The 11,972-nt window shown below is 42.1% G+C and overlaps 1 protein-coding gene across 2 annotated transcripts in view; it reads left to right on the plus strand.

The window, feature by feature from the left end:
• Positions 1 to 1,035: 1,035 nt before the first annotated feature.
• The window catches only part of Dennd6a (DENN domain containing 6A), a 53,962-nt gene continuing 43,025 nt past the window's right edge, over positions 1,036 to 11,972 (plus strand). Inside the window, exon 1 of one of the 2 annotated variants that reach the window (XM_021181499.1) lies at positions 1,036 to 1,342. In XM_021181499.1, the coding sequence (XP_021037158.1) occupies positions 1,115 to 1,342 (228 nt within the window). In that variant the 5' untranslated portion in view covers positions 1,036 to 1,114. Of the gene's footprint in view, positions 1,343 to 6,313; positions 6,687 to 11,972 lie in introns of those variants that run through there. The other variant, XM_029469006.1, reaches the window with a different exon arrangement.

Genomic DNA, 11,972 nt, shown 5'->3' on the forward strand with positions numbered 1-11,972 from the left:
TCCTGGAACTCACTTTGTAGACCAGGCTGGCCTCGAACTCAGAAATCCTCCTGCCTCTGCCTCCCGAGTGCTGGGATTAAAGGCATGTGCCACCACACCCGGCTCTAATTACTTTTGATGAATAAATCCAAACAGGTGCTAAAAAAAAAATCCTACTTAGTCATATCATACTATGCCAATAATCAATAGCAATTCACCAGGGCAGATGTTTCTTGAGTGCCCAGCCTAGAGCTGTCTTGACTTCTTAACAAAGTAGCTTGAAACCAGGCCCTTCCAACAGTGCTCAGATAGCATGGTCCAAAGGTGACTGACCAACCCGAGATTCCAAGAAAGTCTGCATATGCGTAAGAGTTGAGTGAGTCCGCCAGACCAATAAAGATGGGAGCTGCCTTGGTAGGGAGGGTATTCGGAGAGTTAAAGTACACATCTCTATCAGCGGACTGCAGGAGTGAACACAGGCTTGCCTTAGAGTTCTTATACTTGCTGGGCTAGTCATGAAGCCTCTCCGAACTTCAGTTTCCTTATCTGTGAAGACAAATTAGCCAGAGGTGGTGGCCCATGCCACTAAACCCAGAATCTTGGGTAGCTGTGGTAGGAGTACCATGAGCTAGAGGCCAGTTGGGACTATGTAAGGCACAGCTAAAAAAGAAAAGACCTACTCAACACTTAACAAACAATAGTGTCCACCATAATGATATGTTTAATAAGAGTTAATACGTGTATTTGAACTTAGCATATCAACTGGCACAGAGTAAAAGTTTAATTAAACTACTGTTAACCACTATGTTTTAGTAATACTTCAATAATGAACTGTGTCGTTCCAAGAATAATTCATTGCTGTATTGTTGTGGAGCCGAGATGACGATTCCTGAGCCACTGTTTGAGTTTAGAGAGCTGTAAAACCAGTAGGCCAGTCTGAGCGAGCAGCAGAGATAGCGGCGGCTTGTAGGGAAACACATTGAACCCCCGCTCCCAGGGTCACGTGGCTCGTGGCCGCGCCCCATTCAGGGAGTCCGGAGCGGCTGCGGCAGCACTCGGTGCGCGTGCGCGGAGGCCTGCGCGCTCTGCGGCGCGGTCCGCGGCGGAGGCGGCTCGAGCGCCTAAGGGGTGGCGGATGGCTTTGCCGGGCCCGGAGGTCTTTGGGCCCGGTTCCCGCGGGTCGTTGGACGAGGCCGGGGCTGAGGGGCGCGAGGCGGCGGCCCTTGCGGCGGCGGGAGTCGCGCTGGAGGACGAGGAGGAGGACGATGGCCGCCGGGGCCTGCTGCGCTGGGACGGCTTCTCGGCCTGGCTACACTGCGTGTGTGTGGTGGGCTTCGACCTGGAGCTGGGCCAGGCGGTGGAGGTGAGGCCGAGCCGCACCCTGTGTCTCCACCCTTGGGCGGCCGGGTCCTGGCCGCCGCGCATCCGGGCGTGGCTCGAAGCCCCTGCGCGGCTCAGCTGGGCGGTGCTTCTCCGGCCCTTCGGTGGGAGGATCGTGGGCTGCGGCTAGGGGTGAAAAGTTCTTTGTAGGCCCCTCCTAAATACTTGTTGATGTTCCTCTTTAAAAAAAAAACCAAAACAAAACAAAGCAAAAAACAGCGATAACTGAAGGGTAGCGGCACCCAGAAAAGCCTACAGCAGACAGGATGTTTGCTTGGAACTTTCAAGAAAGGAACAATACCCCTGACATATGTGAATTACAGTAGCCAAACGTGCACGTCCAATTATGTGGGCTGACTGACTGTATTGTCAATTGCGCCAACTCGTAGATCGGACTACTGAGTCCAAGTCAAAATGCTTAGCATGCATTCTCTCCTTTTTCTCTGTTCCCCATTTCTCTGTGAAATGTCGTTGGGTTCCTATTCCCTCCAAGTCTCTCCCAAGCATTACAAATAGAATTCAAGGCCTTCTGAAAACTAGGCAAGCTCTCCAAGAGCTGTCCTCACTCCCCTCGCCCGACCCCTGCTGTTTCTTAATACTGATTCTGTAACAATTCCCAGGAACCTAATGTCAGTGGAAAAAATTGTTGGCTTATAAATCTGTCAGATATCATAACATCTTACCTAAAAGGCCTTTGAATGTCACTCATTTTTGCCTTCACTTAGCACCTTTTTTTGTTGTTTGTTTGGTAGCATAAAAGATTTGTCTTACTTATCCAAGTGAGAAGTAACTAGAAAGTGACTAGAAAGGTGTATGTTCCGGAGTTTTATTTTGTTATTGTTCTTTTGGCATCGGTGAAAGATTCTAATCTTATTCTGATTTGGGTGGTCTGGTTGTTCCAAATGAGAAACTGCTGCATCTTTGTCTTTTGTGTCGTTACATAGTTCATTTAAATATTGAGTTTTCATTAAGATCTAGGCACTATACAAGTTAGTGGACGTACACATAAAAGGATGTTCTCATTTGTATTTATGGATTGAGACAATAGGTGATCTAAGAATTAATCTACGTAGTCAATAGGATCAAATTTATTGCCTGACACAGTATTCATGAAACGTTTGTTGATGGAGGGAGTTAGTATGTAGAGTGATTCTGTATTTTATTTGAGACAGGAATAACAATCTCCAAAGATTGAAGACATTTATTTTTAAAGATTTGTTTATTTATATAGTGTGTATGAATGTGTTGCCTTCATGTCTGCATGTAAGAGAATTTGTACCTTGTGCTTGTGGAGGCTGGAAAAGGGGGTTAGATCCACTCAGTCTGCAATCCTTCTGGTCATGTAGGTGCTGGGAACTGAACTCACATCCTCTGGAAGAGCAGCAAGTGCTCTTAACAGCTGAGACATCTCTTTAGCCCCCCAAAACAATATATTACGCTAGTTATTTAATGATAAACTGAAATTTTATGTGTAGCCAAATAAAACTTAATCAGAAAGCAGAAGCTGTCATATTTGGTCACCTTAAAAAAAAAAAAGATTTATTTGTGTGTGGATATTTTGCTTGCCTGTGTGTCCATGCTCCACACTCATGCCCGGAGGTCAGATGAGGGCATCAGGTCCTCTGAACAGGAGTTGCAGAAGGTTGAGAGCTGCCACTGAACCTGTGTCCTCTGGAAGAGCATCGAGTGTTCTTACCCAGTGAGCCATCTCTCTAGCCCCATTGATTGTTTTTTGTAATCTCATCGTTTGGAACATTGCTTTTAACATGAGTATTTTCTTTTTTAAATAAGTGGAATATCTTGACAGAGTTGAGGTGATGAAAAATAATCACTAAAGGTTATATATGAAATTTTATTTCCCATAATTGCCATTTCATAGCAGTATCTTTACGAAGTAGTTCTTAGTTTTTTGTTTTTTTCCTTCCTGAACTTTCAAAAACGAAGAAGAGTTTGAACTCTCTTGGAAAATGAGTAGTAGGACAAACTTGTGTTGCTAGCTAGGCTGTTTGCACTAATCCATGGAGGTGTTACTGTCTCTGTCTGGATTAAGGATCACTGCCTTAAGAAAGTAAGGAGAGGAGAGGAAGGTTCCTTCATAAAGGAGCTAAAGAGTGATAAACACAGTAAGATGTAAATGATTTGGCTTTGAGACTGGATCTCACTCTCCTCGAGTACATGTAGCCCAGGCTGGCCTTAAACTCACAGCAGTTTACCTGTCTCAGGCTATACCCCTCAGCACTCCACCTCCTAGTGCTACCATGTTTGGGACAGAGCAATTTTGTTTTGCTTATCTAAAAAGAAATGACTACGTTTCTTTATGTGTGGGGTGCAGGTATGTATGTCACTGTGCACACAGTAGAGTAATATACGTTTCTTTATGTGTGGGGTGCATATGCATGTATGTATGTCACTGTGCACACAGTAGAGGAAGGGACAGAACGGGAGTCTGTTCTCTCCTTTCACCTCGTGAGTCCTGGGAGCCATCTCAGGCCTGAAGGCTTGGCAGCAGCAAATTTCTTTTCTCTAAACAGCTGAGCCATCTCACTGGCCCCTGGCTTTCATTCTTGAGAGAAGGCAATATGTAAACCAAGCTGGCTTCAGACTCAAGAGATCTGTCTTCTGCCTCCTGAGTACACCACCATGCCTAGCCTTTTATTTTATTTTACTGAAGAAATACAGTGTTCTGCCTTTTTAAGTGAACATAAAGCAGGAACAAATATATGAAAACAGCTAGTTATATTTTGCTCTCTCTCTCTCTCTCTGTATATATATATATATATATATATATATATATATATATATACTTAAGACTTAAGCACTTATGGCTGACAGGCAGTTAACATTCAAACAGGGTCATTCCGTGTGTGTGTGTGTGTGTGTGTGTGTGTGTAATTTTTTTGAAGCTGCACCTGTGTTGGAACTGTACAGGAGTAGCAGTTAGCATGGAATTAGAAAGGTAGATTGTGTTGGGAGTGACATATATAGTGACTCTAGTCCTGTGTCTATAAAGTACAACCAGGGAGGCTCAGCAGCAGGATTGCCAACTAGCAGTCACACAGACAGGACAACATAGTCCTGAAGGCTCCCAGCTTTCCCCATTTCAGCATCAGGACTCAGAGGTTCTCTGCTAGGCCACATAGCCCAGCATCAGGACTCAGAGGTTCTCTGCTAGGCCACACAGCCCAGCATCAGGTCTCAGGGCTCTCTGCTAGGCCACACAGCCCAGCATCAGGACTCAGGGCTCTCTGCTAGGCCACAAAGCCTATATATATTTGCTCCTTTTTTCATTTTGTTTTGTTGTTTTCAAGACAGGGTTTCTCTATGTAGCTCTGGCTGTCCTGGAACTCACTTTGTAGAGCAGGCTGGCCTCCAGCTCAGAGCCCACCTCTTGTCTCCTTAGTGCTGGAAGTAAAGGCATGTACAAGCTGGGCAGGTGGCGCACGCCTTTAATCCCAGCACTCGGAAGGCAGAGGCAGGCGGATTTCTGAGTTCGAGGCCAGCCTGGTCTACAGAGTGAGNTGAGTTCGAGGCCAGCCTGGTCTACAGAGTGAGTTCCAGGACAGCCAGGGCTACACAGAGAAACCCTGTCTCGAAAAGCCAAAAAAAAAAAAAAAAAAAGGCATGTACAATCACACCACCACCACTGGGCTATGTATTTGTTTCTTAAAAATGCAGTCAACACTTAGAGAGTCATGTGACAAAAGATGAGATCCTAATGAATATCTAGTTAAAGGCATGGAGGGATGTCAGCGTTCTTAAAAAAGCAAAACAGAACAAAACAAAAGAAAACAAAATATAGAACTAGAGCCTGTTTAAGTTACCAAAGAGAGTATGGAGTACCAATGAGAGACCTGTCTGTGCAGGGTGTGGTGCTGCAGACCTGTAGGCCCAGCGCTGAAGAGGCAGAAGGCAGCCTTGGCCAGCCTGGCCTACAGGGGATTCCCAGGCCAGCCAAGGCTACACTAGGACAACCTGCCCTCAGACAGGGAGCAACAGCAAAACTAAGCACATAGGAGTTTGCGCCACACATTGCTTTCTTTGTGGGATCACAGTAGTCTTACACCATTGCTTTGTGAGGTAATTAGTGTTGGAAAAGCATTTAGAATGATATTTGAGACAAAACGATGTTTTGGGTAGCATTGATTTTTCTAGAAATCTTTTTCTTATTTTAAAATAAGGACACTGAAATGTAACCAACTTACCCCAAATCACAAAGTTTTAATAAGCCAGGATTTTGATTCCTTTGGTTCCAAAAGTTTGATTTGTTCTAATAGTCCAGCTATCTCGAGTGAAAACTGAAGCTACTCAGAGAAATTGGAAACAGTGCAGACCTTTGAAATGCCAGTGATAACCGAAAGTGAGATTCCTAAGTTAGTGGCCGTGACAGTCTGCCTTCCTCAAGCTATCATCGCCTTCCACAGCAGTGCTCAGTAAAACACTCTGAATACCTCTAACCCGGAAAGGAAACTCAAAATCAAATGCTTCAAAAGCTTAACATTAAAATAAATAAATAAATAAATAAATAAATAAATAAATAAAACTGAGTGACCGTTAGGTCTTTAGAGCTTTACATCTCTGATTTAATCAGTTACTAGGAGTCCCTTTAGGTGTGATAGGATCAGTTTTGAGGGCAGTAGTGCTAAAGTCTTGTTGCTATCTATTAAATAGGAACATTGAAGCTGTTTGGAAAGGGCATACATAATAGTGAGCCTGCTTACTGCCTGTCATGTTCAGAGAACTCTGTATTAGTATGTTTTCTGTAATGGTAACAAAATACTGGACACTGGTGATATAAAAAGAAAAGAAGTTTATTTAGCTCACAGTATTTTTTTTTAAGATTTATTTATTTAATGTATGTGAGTACACTGTCACTCTTTTCAGACACACCAGAAGGCATCAGATCCCATTGCAGATGGTTGTGAGTCACTATGTGGTTGCTGGGAATTGAACTCAGGACTTTTGGAAGAGCAGTCAGTGCTCCTATCCACTGAGCCATCTCTCCAGCCCTAACTCACGTCTTAATGGTCCAGTAGTATGGCAGTAACATCTATTATCAAGGGCCTGGCTCTGTGACCTTAGGAGGTGGAATTACAGTGAGAACGTAAAGGAGTCACATGGTGAGAAGGAAAGCCAGACCCTGGGGTAGGGGGTAGTTCCTTTTTAAAATTAAAAAAAAAATTAACAGTCCTCTCTAGGACTAAAGTCCTTGAGACCATCATTTATTCCTTTCTAGGCCACTAGCGCAACACTGCACTGGGACCCAGCTTCCTACATAGGAAATTTATGTGGATACATACAAACCACATGCAAACAGCAGACTCCATCAGGTACCTTTTTAATTTTAATTTTTTAAAAGTACTTTTAATATTTTTAATACTGTGTGTATGTATGTGAATATATTGAGTACAGGTGCCTCAGGGTACAGTCATCAGATCCCCCAGGGAATTGGGTTATAAATGATTGTGAGGCACCTACATGGTTGCATGGCTGCTGGGAATCAAGCTTGGGTCCTCTGGAAGAGCAGCAAGTTCTTGTAAGCAGAGAGCTATCTATCCCTGTTTAGGTATCTTTTTAAAAGAGATGGATTCTTGTACCAGGCATGGTGGTGTCTGGCTTTTCCAGCATTTAGGTGAGGGCTTGGAGTTAGCTACCTGCTGGGTTTGAAGTCAGCTTGGGCTACAGCAGATCCTGTGTCTGTCTGTCTCTGTTTCTGTCTCTGTCTCTGTCTCTCTCTCTCTCTCTCACACACACACACACACACACCCCTCCCAAAAAGTTGAGCTCTTGCTGTGTTGCTGAGGTCCGTGTCAGAAGCCTGAGATCAAGTGATCATCTTGTTTCTGCTTCGTAAATACTGAGATCACAGGCACAGGCTCCTGTGCCCTGTTCTCTGTGAGGTGATGAGGTGAGATGATTATTTAGCTTTTCATTATTATTTAATGAAAGAGTTGAATAAGAGCATGCAGTAAGTTTTCTGTAGACTAAGTAAAAATTTTCCAATGTCAGATGAGATTTTGAATCTTTTAAAACTTGAAAAATTAAATTCTTTCCCTTACATAATAAAAATTATGTGCACATTCATTTAAGGAAAACCATAGAAAAGAAGAAAGATCACCTGTTTCATGTCTTGGATAGATTATGATAGGCAAAATCAAAATAGTTAAGTGGTTCCTAAGCATGGCCAAAAGGTTTGCAGGAAAATCCAAAGCATATTTCAGCTTAGTGAATAGACTTTATACAGAAATGTTACAATCTTCAGTAAAATAGAAGGGTGTGATACAATATAATTTAGGCTGAAGGCATGTGAATAGCTAGTTTGGTCATAGTGACATATACCTTTAGTCCTAATCTCACACAGAGGAAGGGAGATCTCAGTGAGTTGAAGGCCAGCTCAGTCTACATAGTGAGTTTCCAGCTAGCCAGGGCTATACAGTGAGACTGTCTCAAAACAAACAAACAAAGTACATGAATAATTTTTTTCCTTGAAAGAAAAAAGTTTAGAGATGGGTATACTGGGAGGGAGGGGCTTGAGGTCACTGGGAGAAAGGCCATAATTTGCACTTTTTGACTTTAAGGTGAATTATTAGCTGTGCCCAGGCATAGACAGTTAGGAGTTTTGCTTGTTTTAGCTCAGGGAATTCGCATAATGTATGATCACTCTAATTAGAATCGAAGTTCAGTGATTTTAGTATTTTCCTAAATCACACACCTCGTACCACTAATCCAGTTGTAGAACATTTCATCACTTCTAAAAGAAGACCGGTTCTACTAACAGCCTTTTGTCTCAGCCTTCGGCAGCCACAAGTCTGTGTTCAATTTTGGATTTGCTTCCTGTGTACATTTCACATGAATGAAATCATACATGTGGTCTTTATGTCTGCTTTCATTTCACATATTTTCAGGTTTCATCTGTCAGGTGTGTGCCCAGCCTTTTGATATTGCAATACCTCATTGTCATCTACAAAGGTCAAGCTTGAGAACTATAGGACCAAGTTACACAAAAGTATCTCAGAATGTCTTAAGTAAGTTTATCATTGGTGTTGGGCTGTACTCATTGCCTTCCTGGGATGAGGCATGCAGCTGGAGATTGGACACTGGCAGCTCTTCTTTTATGGCTGAGTAGTGTAACATGTGTTTGCACATGCCACAGTTTGTTTATCTACTCAGCATTCTGGAGAAAGTGTTTCTGTGTGGCTATTGTGAGTGCAGCAGAGTACTCTTGCACTAGTTTTCACATGAATATCTTTTTCCTGCTTTTGTTTGTGTTATAGAGATAAAGTGACTTGGCCATATATGGTATATGTGATACAGCTTTTAAAAAAACTACCAAAATGTTTCTACCAGCAACATAAAAGGATTCCAGTTTTTCCTGTTCTTGCCAAATGGGAGCAGGGATCTTTTATCTTGCTTTCATTTGTATTTTCCTTATGACTAATGATGTTGTCTTTGTGTGCTTCTTAGCTGTTGACTTTTTTATTTCTGTTTGTTTGATGCTACTAGGGTTGACTCTAGGATGTCCCACGTGATAGCTTGGTAGACAGGACTATATCACTGTCTTAGTTATAGCTCTAGCCCTTTTTTTTTTTTTTTTTTTTTTTAACCTGAGTGTGCATGTGATACTGCCAGTAACTCATGTCCTTAATTATCTTTCTTCAGAGACCACAGTGTTCACACTGAAAGTAGCTGTGCAGGGTCATAGCAGATACATCTACTTTTATAGAGAGAGTTTGTTTAAAACACTTCTTGCCTTGGGAAGTAATGTCTATTACACACATTCTTTCTGTATAAAGACAAAGTGGTAAATAAAATGAGACAGTTCATAGATATGTGAATTATTTTTTTTCTGAAAAATATTTTTTTGTTGTTGTTATACTTAGGCCTTAATTCTCTTTGTCTTGCCTTGTAGTCACACCTCCTCTCTGTTGTAGCCCTGAAGACTCTGTTATAGTCAACAGAGCCCTTGATGCTCTCCTGCACTTTATTTTTTTAAAGTTTTATTTATTTGTTTGTGTAGTGTGTGTGTGTCTAAGAGATAAGCATTGAAAGAATAGTTAGTAAAACTAACCGTAGAGTTGCTAACGATAAGTTGTCCTAGGCCACACTTGCCAGTACGACTGAGTCCAACAAGCTGCTGACCCACTCAGCTGCCAGCAAACATCCCAGTTTTGAGACAACCTCATGGTGTTGTGCAGGTTGGCTCGGACCCTCCGCATGGTCCAGTCTGACCCCAGAATCTTCCTTCCTGGGCTTTTCAAGTGCTGGGATTACAGGCCCATACCAGTTCCTCCAGCTTTTACTGAGACTTAAACTATGACTTAAATAGAACATTTAGTAATGGCTTTTAGATGTTATCTCTGCTTTTAAAAGTACAAGTAAAATAATCTCAACATTAGAAAGGGAGACTTGGATACACATTAAAAAGTATTACATATTAAATACTACTGGTTGGATAGAACTAATTTGAGAGGGTATCCTCGGATGAAGCAAAGCTGTTTTTTGGTTTTTAAGTCTCTTCTCTGGGCTAGAGACTATCTTAAGTGTAAAGACAGAGGGGTAAATGAAGTGAGGCAGTTCTTTTATGAATTCCCATTTGGGGAAAATTTAACCGTGATTGTTTTTTGTTTTTGTTGTTAAAAGTGACAAAAACCTAGTTCAAGCTGGCATGAGAAAACAAAATTCAGTTTGTTTATGTTGCCCTCAACTAATGGTAGGCAAACACTGTACCTCTCCAGCTCCATTCCAGCCCTCTTCTCACCTTGAGACATGTCTCACTCAATTGTCCAGGCCAGCCTTGAACTCTCTGTAGTCGAGACTAGTCTGAAACTTAACTTCTCCTGCCTTAGCTTCTCAAGTAGTTCTGATTGTAGACCTGTGCCAGCAGACCTAGATATGAAAACAATTTATTGGTGAATGCAGTTTCAAAATCTATAGTCCAAAGCACAGTTCCATTGATGAGATAAGCGGTGCTGTAAAGAGTTAGGTTTTTGCCACCTTTCTCTGTACATTGATTAAAATAGTGTCACATATGAACAGCAGGTAGAAAGTTATTAGAAGAGAGCACAGTAACCTATCACATTATCAATGGGATACCTTTTAAATGTATTCACATACTTGCTATTTGAAGCTAAGCTTGGAACCCAGGACCATGTGTGTGTGGCGAGTGCTCAGGACCATGTGTGTGTGGCGGGCGAGTGCTCAATGCTGAGCTCTACTCCAGCTACGGTGTGTATGTGTGTGTGTGTGTGTGTGTGTGAGGGGTTGGCGGGGGGAGTTTTGTTGGAAGCAAAGAGCACTGAAGAAATTTGGCATTTGAAAGCAAGTCAGTTTGAGCTCTGTCTCAGAGTTAGAGGAGAAAAGTGCTTATGATATTAGAAGAAAGTGCTAAACAATATGAAGCCATTGTTTTCTGAATTCCCATAATTTCTGGTCACATTCGCATTGCTAATGTTTTTCTTTAACAGAATGCTTTATCCTACACTTGCGGCTGAGTGCTGTATTCACGCCCCTCCGCCCGTTTTGAGACAAGGTCTCAAGTATCTCAGGGTGCTCCTGAACTCTTGTTACCAAGGAAGATCTTGACCTTGAACTTCTGATCTGATCCTCTTGTCTCTAGAATTAAAAGCTTGTGCCACTGTGCCAAGTTTATGTGGCTCTGGGGATCAAACTCCGAGTTCCATTAGTGCTAGGAAAACATTCTATAATTTCCTGCCCCATTTTGAATCTTTAGTGCTGGAATTTCCCCCTAATATACTTTAAAGCAAGCACATTTTGCTGTTAAATGTTACTGTGATGCTGGGGAATTGAACCCAGGATCTTAAGCATGCTCAATCAAAGCTTTACTCCCAACTCTGTAATTTCAAAATATAAATTATATGGCATGATATAGACAATAGGGATTTAACCAATAAGAATTCAAGAAAGGCAGTGTCATGATATACAGCTATAATCCTATCACTTGGAAGGTTGAGACGGGAGGGTTGCTTTCAGTTGGAGGCTACCTTGGGCTACATAAAATCCTCTCTCAAAGAACAAATAAACCTAAAACAAAACAAAGCCCCCAAGTTCTCAAAAAAACCAAACCAAACCAAAACAAAAACCCCCAAACAATAGCAACAGTAACAACAAAAACAAAAAACAGGTTTAGTAGTTTCACATCTGTGATTCCAGCACTTGGGAAACAGAGACCAGATGATCAGGGATTCAAGACCATCCTTGACTACACAGTGAAAAACGGTCTCAAACAAAACAAAACAACAAAAACTAAATTATAAACTACTTCAAACTGAAAAGTTTGCAGACTTTTCAATCATAATGCCCATTATATAGGAAATATTAAATTACAAGCCATGCATACATTTGCCTATCTCTCAGTCTCAGCTTGGTGTGGGACATAGGAGACTCTGTAGCAAGAGAGGAAGCAAATAACCCCTCTCCTACACCAAAACCAACACCAGCAACAGCAACAGCAACAGCAACAACAAATAACCCCTCTCCTACACCAAAACCAACACCAGCAATAGCAACAACAAATAACCCCTCTCCTACACCAAAACCAACACCAGCAACAACAAAAACAAATAACCCCTCTCCTACACCAAAACCAACACCAGCAA

This window comes from Mus caroli, chromosome 14, assembly GCF_900094665.2.
Source record: "Mus caroli chromosome 14, CAROLI_EIJ_v1.1, whole genome shotgun sequence".
Taxonomy (NCBI): domain Eukaryota; kingdom Metazoa; phylum Chordata; class Mammalia; order Rodentia; family Muridae; genus Mus; species Mus caroli.